This window comes from Balaenoptera physalus, assembly GCF_965194825.1.
Source record: "Balaenoptera physalus genome assembly, chromosome: 11".
Taxonomy (NCBI): domain Eukaryota; kingdom Metazoa; phylum Chordata; class Mammalia; order Artiodactyla; family Balaenopteridae; genus Balaenoptera; species Balaenoptera physalus.
Window position 1 is genome coordinate 78053507 of NC_138896.1, and position 20909 is coordinate 78074415.

The window sequence follows — 20909 nt, forward strand, 5'->3', positions numbered from 1 at the left end:
GGCTTTGTGACCCCGAATGCTGCACTACCACCCCCTGGTTCTCCCACATACACAAAGGAGACAGTGTCATCTGAGGGTTAAGAGCATGGGCCTTGAGTCCATCCTGACTGTGACTCCCTATAAGGCTCTGGACAGGGTAATCCACTTCCCTATGACTCCATTTCTTCATCTGTAACAAGGGGAGATTAATAGGCTCTATTCCATTAGGTTGTTGTGAGGATTAAGTGAGTTCCTCCATCTAAAGTGCTCAGAGCAGTGCCTGGCACATACAACAGGTGATTAATAAATGTCAGCCATGTTGATGACAATGACCACAGACCACTTAATATGCCAGGATCCCAAAGCAGAGCTCAGACTGGTATAATCAGCAGTAATAAGGCACAGCAACATCATGAGCACCAAGATCCAATGCACTGAGAAGGACACGGCACCATTTCAGTAGTGTTATTGCCAGGAACATATAAAACCTTAGTCCAGTCATAAGAAGACATCAGAAGAACCTGAACTGAGGGAAACTCAGCAAAATAACTGGTCAATATTCTTCAAGGGTACCAAGATCATGAAAGACAGAGAATAGCTAAGGAACTATTACATACTGGAGGAGACCGAGGAGAAATAACAGCTATATGCAACATGGGATCCATAAAAGGACATTGGTAGAAAAATGTGAAGTTTAAATAGGGTCCTTAGATTGGTTAATAGTATTGTGCCAGACCAGGCAGAAACATTAACTTCATGGTTCTAATACTTATATTCAAGTTATGTAAGATATTAACATTGGGGTAGGCTGGGTGAGGGACTTATGAAAACTCTGCACTATTTTTGCAAACTTTTTGTAAGTCCAGAAGTAGTTCAAACTAAAAAGTTAGCCCTCCACAAAAGAACTCCAATGCAGCCTCACTCCAAAGTCAATCCACAAATATTTATAGGGTTCTTATCATCTACCAAGGACAGTACTAGGTCCCGTGGATGCACCAGTGAAGTTGAGAGGGTTCTTCCCTTGGATATTCACAGTAAATTGATATTTAATAATTTCTCTGAGAAATACCTGCACAGGCAGGGACCCTAATTCAGTCTAGAGTGTACGGGAGTGAAATTGAGGACTTCTAGAGAAGGTAACACGTAGGCTGAATAATGTAGTATAAATAAAAAGTGGTCAAGTGAAGATGGAGGAGTAAGGGTGTCCCCAGTGTCCCCAGACAGTAGGCGAGACACACGAACATAGGAACAGAGCCCAGAGGCTGGTTGTGGAGCAAAGCCAGAGTCTGAGGTGACTGGGAGGTTGAGGAGAAAGAAGGAATAGGACTTAAGACTGGAAAAGCAAGGCCTTGTGAGCCTGGCTCAGGAGTTTGTACTTTGTCCTCCCAGCAACCGAGGGTTCTGAAAGGACAGATAAGCATTTTTCAAAGATGACCCTAACAAGTGTGAAGAATTATAAGAGGTACAGAGCTCGGAAACTAGTTAAGAACACCAGGCCAAAGGTAAGAGCAATGAAAATGAAAAAACATGGGCAGATCCAAGAGTTTGTAGAGACAGTAAACAGGACTTAGTGATACATTGGATACAGGGGGTATGGTAGGCTGAATACTGTCCCCCCCTCAAAGAAGGCAAAGCCTTAATCTCCAAAACCTGTGCATATTTTACCTTACATGGCAAAAGGGACTTTGCAGATAAGATTAAGAATCTTGAGATGAAAAGATCATCCTAGATTATCCGGGTGGGTCCAATGTAATCACAATGGTCCTTGTAAGAGGGGGATCAGAGTTAGAGGGAAGGAAACATGACAACAGAAGCAGAAGTCATAGAAAGAGAGGTCTGAAGATGGAAGGAAAATGCTTGAAGATGGAGGAAGGGGCCACAAGCCAAGGATTGCAGCTGGCCTCTAGAAGCTGCAAAACTCAAATGGCATGCAGATGGCCAGTAGTCACATGAAAACATGCTCAAGATCACTAATTATTAGAGAAATATAAATCAAAACTACAATGAGGTACCACCTCACACCAGTCAGAATGGCTATCATTAAAAAGTCTACAAATAACAAATGCTGGAGAGGATGTAGAGAAAAGGGAACCCTCCTACACTGTTGGGGGTAATGTAAGTTGGTACAGCCGCTATGGAAAACAGTATGGAGGTTCCTCAGAAAACTAAAAGTAGAATTATGATATGATCCAGCAATCCCACTCCTGGGAATATACCTGGACAAAACCATAATTCAAAAAGACACATGCACCCCTATGTTCATAGCAGCACTGTTCACAATAGCCAAAACATGGAAATGACCTAAATGTCCATTGATAGAGGAATGGATAAAGATGTGGTACATATATACAATGGAATACTACTCAGCCGTAAAAAAGAACGAAATAATGCCATTCGCAGCAACATGGATGCAACTAGAGATTAGCACACTAAGTGAAATAAGTCAGAAAGAGAAAGACAAATACCATATATCACTTATATGTGGAATCTAAAATAGGGCACAAACAAACCTATCTACAAAACAGAAACAGACTCATAGACAAAGAGAACAGATTTGTGGTTGCCAAGGGGTGGGGGGGAGGGAGAGGGATGGACTGGAAGTTTGGGGTTGGTAGATGCAAACTATTACATTTAGAATGGATAAACAACAAGGTCCTAATGTATAGGACAGGGAACTATCCTAAATATCCTATGATAAACCATAATGGAAAAAATATTTTAAAAGAATGTATATATGTGTATAATTGAGTCACTTTGCTGTACAGCAAAGACTGGCACAACATTGTAAATCAACTATACTTCAATAAAAAGAAAAAATAAAAAGAATGGTAAACTAACATTTATTGAGCACCTAGTATGTGCCCGTCATTACATGTAATTCATGTATCACATGTATTACATTCAAGTTAATTTATTCAAGGTATTCAAAGCAGCTATTTACCATACAATATAATTCACTCTGTAACATTCTGAAGCGATTACAAAGTGAAACCAGGATGGTGAAGCAAAGGTCACTCTTGAGTCTGCCCAGCTCAGTACAAACACCTGTGCCCAAACAAGTGACCTATAAAAAATGCCACCAGGCAAGGTTTGATTCTTAAGAAACAAATCAATGTTTTGTAAAGGGAGCATAGACTTGCTTTACAAGGAAACCAACTGATGTGAAGGTAACTCTTAATTATCCCCTCCTCACCTTTCCTCAAGGAAACATAAATGGCATTTGTTGAGCCAAGCCCTGTGGAAAAGTGTTTTGCATAGGTCATTTCATTGGAAACCAAAGAATAAACTCAGAGGTGGATGAAAATGTTTTACAGAAGGCAGAGAAAACTGCTGATTAAAATTGTATTAGGTCTGCCAGAAGTCTCCTATAAGTTTCACTAGCATTCCTAGGTGTCTTGCAAAAGCCCAGCACTGCTACTTGGGAGAAGACAGCACAGACAATTAACCCCATAAAACAACGCAGAGGGAAACAGAAAGGGAAGAAAAGGAGTGAGGTTAAAATAAAAGAGAAAGAAATCAACATATGAAGAGACAGGATAAGATTTTAAATGAAGTCATAATAGAAACCAGATGAGAAACCTAAATGGAAATGGAAAGTTTCAAAGAAAAGAAATCAGAGAGAAGGAGAGGAACTGGATGGGAAGAAACAACTAGAAGTTACCTTGACTTTCTACAGAGTAGATGATACAATGATTCTCATTTCTGAGGTCAAGTCCCCAGTGAGGTCTTAGGCAAGTTACTTAGCTGCCCAGCACCCACACCTCCTAGGGTTGCACTGAGGAGTAGCTTAGTACAGCACTGAGCTCTGGGCTGGCACCTAGAGAGCCTTCCATTTAACAGTGGTGGTGAGGAACTATTGGTGAGGAACCATGATGATTAATGCCATTAACACCCTGCCAGGACCTCCCAAGATGAGATTCCTTGAACCTTTCTCTTTCCCCATGACAACCCTCAGTCAGTGCCACACAGATTCCTTGGAAAGCTGCTGTGATTTCAGAAAATGTGGTCATTTTGGACCATTCTCCTTGAGTTCTCTGTGCAAGAAGTAACACATTTGTGTCTGTAAGGCAACAAAGCAAGAACCCAGCATGTAAAGATAACCACAGCCTAGAAAAGAGGTAAAAGAGAACATATTTTCCAAAAAGGTTTCATGTCCTCTGGAGAATCCTGTGTCATCACATGTCACAGTCCCCACTCAGCACAAGCATCCTCAAGTCTCCACTAAACTCCCATGATCACTCTATCTGTAACAGTTGCTCAAAAAGCATCCTGAGGATACCTACTGAGGTTAGCACCTGGCAGGTTTTTATGGTGTCTCCAGTTTCCAGTGTGGAATTGGCAAGGATCATTATGCAACATTCTGTCTTCTAAAGGAACTAAAACTTGAGTCCTTAAAATCGTCTAAACCTTGACATGCATCATGAAAGTACTGCAAAAAAATCTGTTGGCAGGAACACCGCTGGGTATCATGAAGGTAGGGTGGAATACTCACACTAAGTGGGTATTATTTCTACTATCTAAGGCACAATCAGGTTTTGCCTCTTCCTTGCTGTATGGACCCTGCCAAAACAACAAAGATCTCCACTGTCCTTTAAAAGAAAATCACTTTGCAATGCATTTCTATTTGGATGTGCATGGAAAAAGCATTGCCTTAAAGAAGATCATTTGTCTAAACCAGGATTAATTTCTAGCACAGTAAAAAGTGTACATAGTGACAAGAGAGCTCTCAATTCCGGGTTCAAGTGATTAAATCGAAATGTTTCTTTTTAACAACTATTTGGAGAAATACATTTAAGTCTGGCCAAGAAATATAAAAAGAAAGTGGCACCAATGAACCCAAAAGAAGTTAAGGTTGGAACGGCAGCTATCCTCCATCAATAGGTTTCTGCGTGGGGGATGTGTTCGGTGTTGATCAGCATTTCCTCTGTATATGACCACTGGCCCCAGCAGAAACTCGGCTGTTTAAGTGCTATATGCATCTGCGGGATTGACTGTGAGAAGAAAACTTCCCTCCATTAATAAGTTTTAAAAACATGCGCTAATTAATTCATGCTGGCAGTCCAAATCCTCCCATCAAACTTCATTAGGTGATCAGGCTGAGTTCAAAGATATATGCAGGATAAAGAGAAAAACTCAAGTCTAGAGAAAACTGGTAGAAGGGGGAAGGATGGTGAACAAAATCCTATAGTCTGAACTCAAAGTTTTAGAGTCAGGAAAAGGGGTAAAACTAGAGGACTTGGTTAAGTGGGTCAAAAAATAAAAGTTTCAGTTGCATAAAAAGCCAAATTTGAGTTCAGATTTTTAGTGTGATGTGCATAAATACTTACTGATATTTTAATATTTGCCTTTACTTGAGATTTACTGGGACTCTGCCTGAGGCAAGATTTTTTTAATAGTAATAATAAAAATGCTAAATAGTACTTAGAGCAAAGCATGTGTGGTCATGATGTTTTAAAGAGGAGAAAGAAAAGGTAATTCTGAACATCTGTACTACATTTCCACATGATAAAATCACCACACTCCAAAATTGTTCTGAAGTTCGGTGGAGCTGGGGTTGGGGGAGGGGGGATAGTGGTTCATGTGGAGAAATGTTTATTTAAAAAAGAGAAAGGGAGACTCAAAGGCCATTTAGGGGAAAGCAAGGACGACAACATTTATTGTAAAATAAAACTGCTGGCATTGACATATATACACTACCAAATGTAAAATAGATAGCTAGTGGGAAGCAGCTGCATGGCACAGGGAGATCAGCTCGGTGCTTTGTGACCACCTAGAGGGGTGGGATAGGGAGGGTGGGAGGGAGACGCAAGAGGGAGGGGATATCGGGATATATGTATATGTATAGCTGATTCACTTTGTTATAAAGCAGAAACTAACACACCATTGTTAAAGCAATTATACTCCAATAAAGATGTTAAATAAATAAATAAAAATAAAACTGCCAATTAATAGTGAGAGTCCAGTAGTCAAAAAGTCAGGTCACGTGTCTTCTCAGATCCATTAGTATTACCTCCTGAGAATAAATGTCTCTTATTCTCACAAAGTCCCAACCTTCCCATGTGGTATCTCAGATCAAAACCACTCCCTTAGATTTCTTTGCTACCTTTTCTGAGAGGAGAGAAAGCTTCTCTCTCTCTCTCTCCTACACACACACACACACACACACACACACACACACACACACACACACACACACACACACACACACACACACACACACACACACACACACACACACACACACACACACACACACACACACACACACACACACACACACACGTATCGCACTTTTGGGTTTTTTGCAGGCTTAAACCCCCACCTCCCCTAAGCACATCTGTTTCCTAGTTCCATCCCCTGCGGTCAGTCTTTGGGTCAAGAAGTATCTTGACCTGGGGTTGCCCTTCCTTAGTAAAACAGAGTTTCAAGCACGTGGGGCTGGAAATTACTGTATTTGCCATGTCCACAGGCCAACCACCAGAAGGATTTGTCAATCACTCTACACCAGAGTTCACAACCTGGGTGATTTTGGTCCCCGGAGGATATTTTGCAATGTCTGGGGATGTTTTTAATTGTCACAACTGAGGGAAGGGCAAAGGTACTACTTGCCTCTAGTGGGTAGGGGCCCAGAATACTGTTAAACATCCTACAATGCACAGGACAGTCCCCACAACAAAGAATTATCCTGCTCCCATGTCAATAGTGCCAAGATTGAGAAACCCTGGCCTATATCGACAAAGCAAAATTCCATCAATAGGCAGGGTCTTCCCCCAACACTAAAGGTGCTCTAACAACTGGCAACCCAACTCATACAACCACATATCACCAAAGAGATCTGACTGCCTTGGGGGCTGAAGGAAGGACAGACGGTGGTAAGGGGATTTCTCAGTTGTCATCCTGACCAGGTCCTAGCTTTACCTAAATAAGAGTACTTCCCATAGGAAAACCTAGCAATTCTATGGCACACAAATAATTACAGTAAGTAACTATTTTTTAACACAACTGTATACACACAGCCACTTTCTTTTTCATGCTAGTTCCTTCAAAGCAGCCACAGATTTTTAAAGCACTAACTGCATAAGCCTAAAAAGTATCAATAAACACTATTTTTAAAAACATAAGAGAAGGACGAGTTGGAACCCTGTGCTTTAATTAGGTCAGAATTCCTAATTCTATCAGCGTTTTAATGGCAACCTCCATTTCTCTGGTACTTTCTAGGTTAATGAATACTTCACACAGAGTCCCTTTTTAATCCACACAGGTTACCTTCCTAACACCCACCACTCCTGAAAGAGCTGCAGACTTTTGTGATAACTGGCAATACCCTATGTGCTGTAATTCTGGAGATTAAAATCACTGATCTAATAAAAAAAGAAAAATGTGCAGAAATGATGAAAAGAATTGTCTCCCCATTTAAAAAAAACTCAAAAGTTACACATAAAAGTAGTAAGATTTTTATACTCTGCATATAACTAATTGCACGTATGTTTTTTTACCAAATCTCTTGATTCAAAATCTATTTACCTATCATCAAAATTAGGAATCTCCACACTTTCTTAAAGGGTCAAGTAGTTAATATTTCAGGCTTTGAGGGCCACAGGCAAAATAGAGGATATTACACAGGTACTTACATAACCATTTCAAACGTGACCATTTAAAAAGGTAAAAACCACTCTTAGTTCCCAGGCCATTAAAAAAAAAAAAAAAAATGTGGTGGGCCACATTTGTCCCACAGGCAACTATATGCAGTTTGCCTACTCTTGATCTAAGTGAGCAGTGAGTGACTCTTTAGAATTTTCACTCTAAAGTCTCACTCATCTTTCTTTTTCCTTTTTCTACAAACTACTCATATAATTATATTTTTCCTTTAGTAAGGAGGGTTTATTTCATTCTTTACAACTGCTGTAACTATAAGCCACTCAAAGGAATCAATCAGCAACCATTCTCATTGCCTTATTTAACACTCCGCCCAAAACATTTAAGGCATCCTTCAACCTACATGCCAAACTGGAAACACAAATAAAGCTATCCCTTTCAACCAAGCCAGGTGGCTAGGAAAGTAGATTTGGCTTTACCAAATTTTAGCCAATTAGAAGAGCAATGAAATGGGGCACTTATTAGGAGGTTATAAATACAATTTTAACATCTCACAATTGACAAAGAAAGAAACCCACAATACCCAACAAAAACTAGATAAAAAGTAAAGTCAGTTTGAGAAGGCAAAGTGTTTCTTTTAGGCAATGAGGTAATGATGAAGTAAAAAAAGTTGAAAAAGAAGGCTAACTGAACAGATGAAATGGAGAAGGTCCGACTCTAAGCACCTCCAATTTTTCCTTATTCTCTGCTATAAAAATTCACCTATTCCCTAGGAATTCATGGAGCGCCTATATATGCAGTACCATGCTTCATATTTTAAGCAAGTACCTTCATTTTCATGAGCCACACATGGCCTGAGGAGGCCTAGCCCTGGTGCTGCCTTCTATGTGGCACTGTTTAACCTTCCACTGCTCGGTGACCTCATGGACTTACCGTCCCCAATTCAACAGGCCCGGATAAGACGTGGCAAGAAAAAAAAGAGCCTTTTGCATTTTTTCCTCTTTTTGCACTTACAGAGAAAATATCCCTGAGCAAGAAATCAGTAGACCAGAATTCTCGTCTTTTGTCTGTTCAGAGATTTCAGGTTGAAATCCCTGGCTGTTTCAAGGAGTGGTTAGGGACAGATGCCTGGAAGCAGCAGGCCCAATTTTGAATTTTAGATCCATCACTACTTGCTCTGAGAACCTGGACCAGACCCTCTGGGCCTCAGCCTCCTCATGTGAGAGGCAGGAAACCACCACCTACCCTAGAGTATTGTTGGGAGGATTACACAGCACTCCCCGAAAGGTGATTAGCTCATGAGTACCTGGTAAATGTTACCTGTCATCACTTCTTAATCTCTCTGAGCCTCAGTTTCCTCACAGGGTTACCAGGAGCATCAGAGGAAATCATTAAAATGCAATGTGTTCTATAAAGTACAAAGCTTTCTCACATGTACGGTATTATAGCTAATATCCCCATCCAAGACATGCAGGACTCTGTTACAGCTGAGCAACTTCCCATTGCTGCAGCTTGTGAAACACACTCAAGTACCTGCAGTACCAGTGCTTGGAGTACTTTCTCACCACTGGGGTTTTGTTTGTGGTGTACTGTTTCACCAAATGATGACAATGATAAGTTAGGTCAGTTGCCAAAAGAATATTTTTCAAAAAGCAGTCACACCCAAGGTAGAGCAGGAGGACAGAGTCCTGTTAAGAGTCTCTCCCAGCATAACCTCCTGACTTCTCCCCTCTCCCTGGCACTTCCCCATACACCCTTTACCCTGCCACTTTCTCTTCTCACCAGGTTGCAATATGCCTTGAGCCTAATGGCCCCCTGGGGCTCCACCAGTCTCTGTTACTGTAAAAAGCAACCAATTACACTCATTAAAATCAATATGGGGTAAAACCTCGACCATTTCAAATTAGCATGCAGTCTTTAAACTTTAAAGAATGTATTAGAATTTAAAGATAAGGCAAATGCTGCTAAACAGAAATGAATACATTCCCTATGTCATCAGAAATGTGAGGGTAAAAGTTATGAAATCCTGTTTTTAGGATGTGTTGTTAGCAGGGTCCAGAAAAAGTGCTTTTCTGCAGAGATTCTTCATTGGGATCTATCCTGCATTAAATACTTGGAGAAAATGGAACTCAGTGAGAACAAAGGAAATCTGTATCAAGTAGGCATCAGTCAATGAAAAGTCCGTGTAATCTCAAGATACCATATTCAAAATTAAGTGCTTATTCAGAAAAGAAGCATGAAGAAGTATGCAGTTCCTAGGGTCTCCTCCTAAATTATAGTAAGAGTAAGTGACAAGGCAGCCTTTAGAACAATCATATAAACTGGGAGCTTGGTGGTCACAAATAATGAAGTGTGTGTGAAAACAACTACAGTAAAAAGTGACCAACAGTCAGAAATGCCTTGTGCATCTGGGCAGAACTTCTCAGTCATTTCCTCAGCCACATTCTCAACCTTGGCTGGACAGCTCCACCAGGATTTCATCAAACTCAATACATCCAAAGTCTTTCCTCAACCCCAGCCCCTCCTACTGACAATTCTCTCCTGCCCTTGTCCCACCACCTGCCTATACCAGGGCCCACAGTGACTGTCTGCTCCTCACAGCCCCTAGCACTCAGTTCCTGAGTTGCCAAAGTCCTGCCTGCAGGTGGGGATGACCTTGCCCTTCAATTTCTTGGCTACCACCCAGATTCAGATTCTTGTTCACCTGAACAACAACAGTATCCTTCTAACTTATCTCCATGCCTTTATTCTCTTCCTATCCAATCTACTATCAATTAGCACCCGACAATCTTTTCTGATCATGCCATTCTCCAGGGAAAATTCCTTCAAAGGCTGCCCAGAGCACACCAAGTAAAGACCAACTTCCTGTATCACAGGCTCAGAGTCCTCAGTGACCTGACCTCCAACCACTTGTTGAGATTTATTTCCTTTCCCTCCTGACAGGTGGAGTTTCAGCTGCTCCAAACTCACTATGCCCCAAACCCACCACAGTTCCCACCTCTAACACTTGGCTCAACTATCTCTTCTCCAACCATATCTGCGTGTTGAAATTCTTCCTGCCTTTCAAGACCAGCTTTATCATGGAGGAAGCCAGTTGTCAGCTCTCCTACCTCTAAGCTGCACAGCATGTAAGTGACATTCGAGGGCCTCTTCGTGCACCACCCCAATAAGCAGTAGTGTGTAGTGGTGACAAGTGTAGACTCTGGAGCTAGACTTCCCAGGTTCTGATCTTGGCTCCAGTGCTTGATCTGTGACGAGGTACAATTACTTACCTCTTTGTGCCCCATTATCTGTGTAATGGGGATGATGACAACAGTTTTCACTTAGTACAGCACCTGACACAGAATAAGCCTCAATAAGTGTGAGCTGTTTCTCTTATTGCCCATCTGAATCCCTGAACAAGACCACAAACTTGCCATGGATGCTCCCACAGCACCCTTTTATACGGATGTTCAACATGTGCCCAGTGATGTACCACACATTTTGAAAAAAATATAACTTCCAGTTAAGCTTACCCTCAAAGCTACTGCTCCACTCCAAACACAGAGCAATGAGAGAACACAAAGGAATATGGCTCTGTACAATCATTATAAACTTGTCCAATAATGACAAAATAAACCACAGAGCAACTCTCAAGGTATTTTTAAACTATTCTTTCACTCTTTCAAATATTTATTGAGCATCTTGCAGGCGATATTTGAAGTCTGGGAATATTGATGGAAGGTACTGATTATGTTAAAACTTGCTTTATTAAAATAGGGAGCAGTTGTTAGGTTCTATTATATATACGTATATAGGAAAAACTCTTGCAAAAAAAAGGATGTAAAATGTTATGTTTATATGGTCACTTGTGTTTGGGAATATTTTCTGTGATAAGCTTTCTTGGTAGAAATAGAATGTATAATCTGTACAGTCAGATTTAGAAATGACTGCAGCAGCAAAATCATGGCTCAGCCAGCCAAATTGGAGACAAGTGTATGTTAAAGAGAACAAGGCCATTTGGTGTTGAGAGAGTGGGGACTGGGGTGGAGATTGATTATATAGGTGAAGTTTGAGCTGTCAGTAAAAGGCTTATGAGCTCAAGAACTTCTAGGTCATAGACTTTGCCTTGGTGGATCTCCTGCTGGCCTAGGGACAACTTGGATAAGTTGTCCAAGTATACTTGGATAAGTAAACGAGGAGACCAAGAATTCATGTTGCCTTGCCCTCCTCCTCCCTGCCCCCCAACAGCATGGAGGGAAGCCTAGGCCCAGTATCCTGGGGGCTTTACTTGTCCAGGGTTAGTAGCAATTGTGGCTCCCAATGACTTAAGTGTTCTTCTGCCCTTCCTTTCAAAGAAAAGCAAGCTGCCCAAGGGTATTAGCATAGAAGATCAACAAGCATGTCAGCAGAACATATATCCTTTCCCTTCAAACATTTTACAGTGCAGTGAATCCAAAGACTCCTGACTCTCTTCTAAGGATCAGCCAAGAAAACATTGAGGAGAGTGAATATAGGAGGATCCTAGTATGTAAACCCTCTTTTTCTTTAATGAGATCAGTAGTACCTTGGGTACTTGATTACTAAAACCTTTATATGGAACAATATGTCCTCTGTGGAAGAAGCTGGAGAACAAGGTAAACTATTACCACATCAAACAATGTCTTATCAAATCAACCTGTATCAAGAAGCATCAGACGACACTAGTGAGTAATGCCTGCATTTTAGCCAACACTTCAGCTCACATTAGCCTGTCGGTTGTAGTTCTTGGCCAGTAGTTCTGGTCTTCCAAATAAGTTGAGCTCATAATCTTTTTGTTGTTGTTTCCTGCCAGGCAAAGAAGTGGTTTCACCCTCAGCCTTTTCCAGACCACCGAAAAACAACAAGACACTAAAGCAACCCGACCCTTCCCATGTGCAACTCCTGCCAATTCTAAATCTCCTGAAACAATAGGCTAAACAAGGCCAGTATTCTAGGAGATGGGGTTTATATGAGGTCCAACACCTCTGCCTGAGAATTAATCATAAAACCACTAACACTCCATTCCCCAGCATTACACCATTCAGCCCCAACTGGGTTGAATCGTGCAAAATGAAAAAGGAATCAGGAACACTCTGAACTTAAAACCTCAAGTACATTTTAAATCCTGTTTTAGATTCATTTAAATTAACAGAGTTCAGGCGACTTCTTTATTCAAGCTGGGATATTCTTACTGGTTTAATACCAAAAGCAGTCAGCCACATTTTTCCACTAAAAAAAAAAAAATACCCTGACAGAAGAACAAACAGTCTAAAACCCAGTAGAGAATATGGAAACAGCTTACAATAAACTTTACCTTCTAGAATAACTAATCGAGGAAATTACCCAGTTAATTGGCCACGGGAAACAACTATTTGTATATTATTACATATTTTGTAGGTCACAAATTAAAAGCACAATTTTTCTTTTCTAGCATAGCATTTTTCCAAAGTGTTTTTACGAAGAACATCAGTGCAACAAGAGAAAAGCAAGTCAAGTAAGTTTGCAACGCTCTGCCTTCCCCAGGCCCCTTCTTGGAAATAACTGATGCACACTTGCATATGAGAGAGTCTGAGAGTCCTGCAATAAGCTCTATGGAATTCAACATTTTCCCAAGTTCATTTAGCCCTGCAGCCCTTTTTCTCTCATAACACCTAACAATATCCCACAAAACAGCTGTTCTGTGGAGCACACTTTGAGAAAGATTCTTCTAGAACAGGAATATAAGAAATGGTTTAAGAGTGGAGACTGGAGGCAGCCTAATTCAAATACCAGCTTGTTAGCTGTGGGACAATGGGCAAGATTTTTGATGTCACTTGTCCCTCAGTTTCCCCAGGCAAAATGGGCAAAATAATAGCACCTACCTCCTAGGCATGGGCCTTTCCATCTAACAGGAGCAGTTTTCTGAGAGTCTTACATGGCTGGTTCCTTTTTGTCATTCAAGTTCACAATGTCACCCCCTCCAAAGAGCCCTCCCTGACTATCCAATATGAAGTCGACCCCACTCAGCTCACTTGTACTTCATCCTCTTCTTTTTCTCATGATACATCTCTGTTTAACTATTAAACTGCTATCTGTTTCACCCCAATAAAATATAAGCACCATTAAGTCAAATTTTATCAGTTATCATTACTCAAAACCAGATCCTCAATAAGTATTCACAGAATGGATGGGTGGATGGATGAATGGATGAATGAATGAATGAACAAATGAGGTGGTTGTGAGAATTAAATGTGAATCAACGTAAAGCACTCTTCATAGTGCCCGACACATAAACATCTATCCAGATGCTGTTATGAAAACATCTGATGAACTGGTTAATGAACTGGTTAATGGATTCAGAATCATGATTCTTGCACTATTTTTAACTTGCCTCTTCCTAGTGTACTGTGGATAAACATTTCATGGCACTTATTTAGAGGTGTGTTGGAAAATGGACTTTCCGGGATGGGGCGAAGTGGGCAGAAGACCCTGAGAATAGCATTTGCTGATTTCCACATTGTAAATACTCCCACCATGACCAATTTCAAGCTACCAAAATTCCTGGAAATATAACAAATGGCTCTCACAAGCCAGTACACTCTTTCTCTTGGGAAGGGTCCTTTCAGGCCTCCAAATCTTGTTTGTTGAGTTCAAGTTTAAAATGAGATTTTTTTTTTTTTTATAGACAACTTTTTCACACTCTCCCTTCTTGATGAGACAAGATAAGGGCCATCCACTGACTTTGGTCGGGTGCTCAAGGAAACTAGTTGGATGCGTTGGGCTGCGTTTTCTGTATGACTCTCTGTGCACTCTTAGACTAATGTTTAAGGCTCTAAACATGACATATTCATGCCAGACCACTGTGAGGACCAACTAATCTCATAAAACACAAACCAAATTGTGTTTACATTCATTTAAACGGAGATATACTAAAACAGAATCAAGGCACCATCTATTTAAGTGTTACCAGTGAGCAGAATCTATTAAGACTGACTACCTGACCCCAAGATCCCAAAATGGAGTGAGGGTCAATGCTGCAGATAGAGGTTTCTCTGGTATCACAGCCTTACTATACATGAAACATGATCCCTTGGCACCCAAAATAAAGCAGCAGCTTTTTTAAACTATAGCAATCTACGAACCAGTTTTCAGATAACACAATCAAAATTTCAAAATCCACAGACAGTCTACATGCAATGATAACATGCCAGTAATCACTGCTTCTCTTCTGTAAACTAAATGGAAAGTCTATGGAGTAAGACAGGAAGAGATTAGTTTCTGCTCCACTGTATTAGCTATCTATTGCTGTGTAACAAATTATCCCAAAATTCAGCAGCTTAAAACAACACACATTTATTATTCTCACAGTTCCTGTAGAGCAGGAATCTGGGCACAGCTCAGCTGGGTCCTCTGCTTCACTGTCTCTCAGAAAGCTGCAACCAAGTTGTCAGCCCAGGAGCTGAAGTCTCGTCGAAAGATTCGACTGGGGAAAGATCCACTTCCAACCTTACTAAGTGATTGTTGGCAGTTTTCAGTTCTTTGTGGCTGTTCGGGTGAGGGTGTCAGTTCCTCACTGGGTGTCAGCTGGGGGTTACCCTCAGTTCCTTACCACACGGGCCTCTGCCACATGGTAGCTTGCTTCATCAAAGCATGCAAGGCGAGAAGGCCACAGGGTGTACTAACAAGATGGAACTAACCTAATCATGGAAGTGACATCGGCATCCCATTACCTCTGCCATTCTATTGTTTAGGAGCAAATCACTAGGTTCAGCCTAAACTCAAGAGAAGAAGATTACATAAGGATATGAATTCCACAGTCTTGGAATACAGATGGGAAGACCAGGCCCAACAAAACATATCTTTAAGCATCTCAATGTGAAACCAAGCCATTTGCCTTCCCAAACATGTAGCTAAGGTCTCATGAAAACAAAACCAAGGAGAATAAGCATGGAGGATATTAAGTCTGAAGACACAAAAGTCTACTCAAACGTTATAAGCAAATACAGTCTATATCAGAGAAAACTCCTGGGAGCACCTGCATTACCAAATCCCAACATGAAAGCCATGTTTTCTGAACAACCAAACAAATGACTCACTGGAAGCACTGCCCATCCAAAAAGGTACATAATGCCAAGAAATCTAGTTTGGTCTAAAAGCAAATATCTTTTCGAATTTTTATTTATGGCTGCAGAATATTTTGAAAATATACTTAATGCCATTTTATTGCTTTCTGTTTTCTGTGAGATCTGTGTCTGCCACAGCATTTTGCCTACATGGCACTATTGAGATCCACATCCACCATAGTAGCAAGGAACTGTTATAAAAATTTCAAACCTTGGCTGTCACCCACATTCTTTCTAAGATCTATCCGACTACATATTCTCAGATATCTGAGCCTCCCAACATTCAATGGTGGTGGCAAGCCAGAGAGGCTGCCTCTGAGAAACTTCAAATGATTTAACTGAGTGCAAAACACACTCTCAGAAAACTTGGAACACTCTGTCCTTGGAACATTCATGTCTCTCTGTCCATGAATGTAAATGCAGGCAAAGACTATCTAAACGTTCAAAATTGGTCTGCACATTTTTCCATTCTTTCCAGAAATATCCTTAGGCTTTACTTTCTGAAAACCCCACCCCCAATTCAGCTATAAAAGTATTTACGCTCATTGTTTTGCTAATCACCTATTCATTTTGCTCCTTTAAAAAGAGGATACTTAATAAACATCTAAAATTTAACCAGTACTGCATTTAAAAGGCCCTGAAACAATGGCCATCTGTAGGAAAGCAATTGTAAACCACCTTAGAGTTGACATGTGCTGCACACACTTGGGTCCTGAATACGTGTTGAATCATAATGGAACATACGTGTGGTGGGCAGAGGAAAAAAAGACTAATGCGAAATTCCAGTTTAAAGGTGATAAGCAGACAGGAAGGTTATAAAACAGATGACAACAGCAATTTGGTTAAGGCTACAGATAACTTTCAACCTGTGGTAATAACTTGATAAAATATTTAACGTATTTTAACTTGTAAAATACGGCTTTGGGAAAATAAAGTGAATGTCCTTACCTCTCTAAGATGTATGTTTTCCTTCTCTTTCTGGTCTAAAATCACTTCCAAGTGGCTGACTTGAGACTCAGCCTCTGCCATTCTACGTGTCCGTTCATTGTCATCCTCAAGACTTTTGGACGGCAAACCTTTACTTTGCAACATCTCAAGAAGCTTTTTAATCGACTCATCTCGGGCATTGAGGGTCTGTTTCTGTGTTTCGATTCTCAGCTCCATTTCCTCCAAGGTCTTCCTCAATAGGAACAGTTCCTTAGCCTGTCTGTCATGCTCGGCTTGGAGCCGCCGGAAGTTCTCCTCCGTCAGTTCGATGGTAAAGTGCTCTGCTCCTCGGTTGCCACTCTCTTGCTGCAGGAGGTGGTTGAGGTCTCTCTGGGTTCGCAGCTCATCCTGAAGGGCCTGGATTGTCAACTGCAGGTGCTGTGATGAGAAAGACGGAGCAGGAGAGGAGAAAGAAGGGGGAAAAAGTCAATGGACATGCCAAACGCTCTTTGCTGCTACCACACTATGAAGATGGAATGTTAATCATGAGGTCCAGAGGGCCAGCCGTGAAGTCCTCCAGGGTGACTTCAGAAGCATGGGACAGCACATGGAGAGGGGGAATTAATTCAATGATGCTTTCTGAATGTCTTAAGAGACATACATAGAAACAGTATATTAGTGTCAGTCACAAGGTAAATTATACATCTACAGGGTTTTAATTTAGGAGTGGAAAGGGTTAGAGGGAAGCTTTCACAAACACACCTTCTTTACACCCACAATGCTCCAGACTCAGTATTCCTTGTTTTCTAAGGTGTTCTTTATTCTACTATCCATTATTTTCTGTGATTAAGTGCATGTCCATTTAAAAATAAAAATAATAGCATCCACTACAAGTAGACACAAACAAGGACTTTATTTTTACAAATAAAGCTGTGAACAGGTTTAGTAAACAGGATTACTGCATCTGCAAGCAAAAGGGAACAAATGCAGACAGAGACACTCAAACACACAAGGGGGTGAGGCTGTACAGAGCAAAACAAACGAGCTGCAAAGAGTGGACAAACCTTGGTTCTTCTGGCATCCAGTAGCTGAACAGCATGGGAAATGAAAGAAAAACGAAGCAAAAATCAACACAAAGAAAAGTCCAGTGCAAGCAAAGGATATTTAACAGAAAGAACTTAATCAACACAAAGTACCTTCACAGAGAAAAAAAAGAAAAAAGAACAACGGTTTCTTACTGCAGCAAAGACCCATAAGCTACACAGAATTTATAGCACTGATGCTTGATAAACGTGATTTTAAAAAAGAAAAAAAATGAGGTTTATTCCACCTTTTGTCTTCCTAAATCTCATTGACCCAAGAACCCAATATCTTGGTTGTATTACCAGGGAGGAAAGCACAGCACTCCAGAAGTACCCACATGTCATTCCAGGTCACCATTTTAGCCAAAACCAGAGTGAAAGTGCCAGAGAAACAAAATAGTTACCACTTGTGAGAAAAGAAACCCTTGCATGAAGACAGGTGGTGAATTCAGCAACACTTTCCCAACAGGGGCAATCCCCAGGCTGATCAAAGCAGGCAGCCATAAGCTGAAGGCATCTCTGTCCTAGGAAGAAACCAAGGGGCTTCCAAAACACAGTTACTCATCCATTCACCAAACACATTCTCCCCATGCAGACCAGACACAATGCTAAGTACGGGAATCAAGATGGACGTAAGGCATAGGTCCTGCCTGAAAGGAACTCACAGTATTGTAAGGCATGGATAATACTATGTCTAAGTTACATAAATACTGGAGCAGTCCACACTGGGAAATCCTTCTGAATTCCCACAGCTGACACCCAGAGGGGTTGAGATTTTTCTGAGTGGGGGCTGTACCCAGAAACTAGCACCTAGTGATGCATTAATTAAACCCTTCGTTGGTATCCACTTCAACTTTCCATTTAGGAGCATCCAATGAGAAATTCCTAGAGCACAAGGAACAAATACTCTCTCTCATTTGTGTGCCACAGCGTCTCCCAGGGTACTGAATGCAGAGTAAGAAACTGGTATGTATTTAATGATGGTGATTATAAATTTTTAAAAATATAACTCACCCCTGTCAAAATTACTATAAAGTAAAATTAAAATTCAGTGCTTTTTAGTATAGTTACAAAGTTCTACAATCATAAACACAATAAATTTTAAAACATTTTCATCACCCCCAAAAGAAACGCTGTACACTTTACAAGTCACCCCCCCATCTTCCTCCCTACCCTCAGGCCCTAGCAACAACTAGTTTACTTTCTGTCTCTATGGATTTGCCTATTCTGGACATTCCACACCAATGGAATCACGCAATAAGTGGTTTCTTTCACTTAGCATGTTTTCAAGGTTAATCCATGTTGTAGCACGGATCAGTATTTCACTCATTTTATAGATGAATATTATTCCATTATAGGGACCTACCACATTGTATTTATCCATTCAGCAGTGGATTCATACACAAATACTCAGAGCACCATTATTCATAATAGTCAGAAAGTGGAAACAAAACATATATGTCAGTCAACCGATGAATGAGTAAATAAAACGTGGTATATGCATACAATGGAGTATTATTTAGCCATACAAAGCAATGAAGTACTGATACACACTGCAACATGGTTGAATCTTAAGAACACTATGCCATGTGAAAGAAGCCAGTTACAAAAGACCGCATGTTATATGATTACACAGGAAATATCCAGAATAAGCAACTCCACTGACAGAAAATAAATTGGTGATTGCTGGGGGTGTTGGGGGGAATGCAGGATGACTACTAAAGGGTGTGGTAGTCATCCTTCCATCCCTCATTTGGGGGATGATGAAAATGTTCTGGAATTAGACAGTCATGTTGGTTGCATAACTTTGTGAATATACCAAAAACCAATGAAGTTTACATGTTAGATGGGTGAATTGCATGGTACATAAATTATATCTCAATAAAGCTGTCAAAAAAAACATGAGGTGGGATTGTAAGGTAACGTGACCTTCCTCCACCACCCCCCATCCCTAAACCACAGCAAAGTTCACAGGAGTATCAACCGTCTTCAGCCCATTGATGTGGCTGCTGCCAAGCCTCTTGGGACTGTGCAACTGTCTTCAAGTCATTTAAACATTCTTGACAACGGCAAATCTTTGTCCTTTGAAAGTGGCTTGGATTTCTGAGACGATCCAAGTTTATTTGGAGACAAACACGATGAATCAGGATGATCAGACTACAAATCATCTTTTCTGAGAGTGACCAAAAATAAGACTGGATTTTTTATGTAGGTAATAAACTACTAGCCAGAAGGGAATTCCCCCCCTCCCCCGCCAAAAAAAAAAAATTGCCGAAGTGCTTTGAGCAAAGACAGCAACACTGGAAGATAACTCTGTTAAGGCGGCTGCCCCGTTGGATGGGCAAGTTGCCTATTGCCCTGATCCTTTGTTTCCAAACCCGCAAAATGGGACTAATCATAATGCCTACCTCATAGAGTGCCTGTGAGGAATAACTAAGATAATGCATCAAGTGCCAGGTTTGAGAGTGAAGGGAAGGAGTAAGTTCGGTAGAAAGAAAGGAAGGAAGAGAAGTAGAAAAGAAGAATGAGAAGGAGGGCTTCCCTGGTGGCACAGTGGTTAAGAATCCACCTGCCAATGCCAGGGACATGGGTTCGAGCCCTGGTCAGGAAAGATCCCACATGCCACGGAGCAACTAAGCCCGTGCGCCACAACTACTGAGCCTGTGACCTAGAGCCCGCGAGCCACAACTACTGAAACCCGTGCGCCTAGAGCCCATGTTCCGCAACAAGAGAAGCCACTGCAATGAGAAGCCCGCACACCGCAACAAAGAGTAGCCCTCACTCGCCACAACTAGAGAAAGCCGCGCACAGCAATGAAGACCCAGCGAAGCCTAAGACAATTAAAAAAAAAAGAAAGAAAGAAAAAGAAGGAGAGAGAAAAAGAAAAAGGTGAGGAACGGAAGGGAAAAAAATCACTCAATTTATCCGTTCAGTGTGCATTTACCCAGTGTCTTCCTCATACTGATGAAATTTTTAAAAAAAAGAAAAGAAAGGAAAAGAAGTGGTCCATGCTCCCAATCCATGTGGACAAGTAAACCAATAGTAGCAATACGACATAAGTCATAGCCAGGTGGCTAGAAATGCAGAGAAGGTGTAACCCAGGCTACAGACGTGTAAGAAAATAACCCCCCAAACCAACAGCTACCACTGAACTATGTCTTGAAGAATAAATGAGAGTCAACTTCGTGAAGAAAGATGGAAAGAGTAGAGAAAGTACAAAAGC

General features: G+C 41.0%; 1 protein-coding gene across 4 annotated transcripts in view; it reads right to left on the reverse strand.

The window, feature by feature from the left end:
• ERC2 (ELKS/RAB6-interacting/CAST family member 2) overlaps nt 1–20909 on the reverse strand; it is a 954807-nt gene that overhangs the window by 778231 nt on the left and 155667 nt on the right. For all 4 annotated transcript variants that reach the window (XM_082414434.1, XM_082414435.1, XM_082414436.1 and 1 more), the window contains exon 3: nt 16626–17042. In XM_082414434.1, the coding sequence (XP_082270560.1) occupies nt 16626–17042 (417 nt within the window). The remainder of the gene's footprint in view (nt 1–16625; nt 17043–20909) is intronic.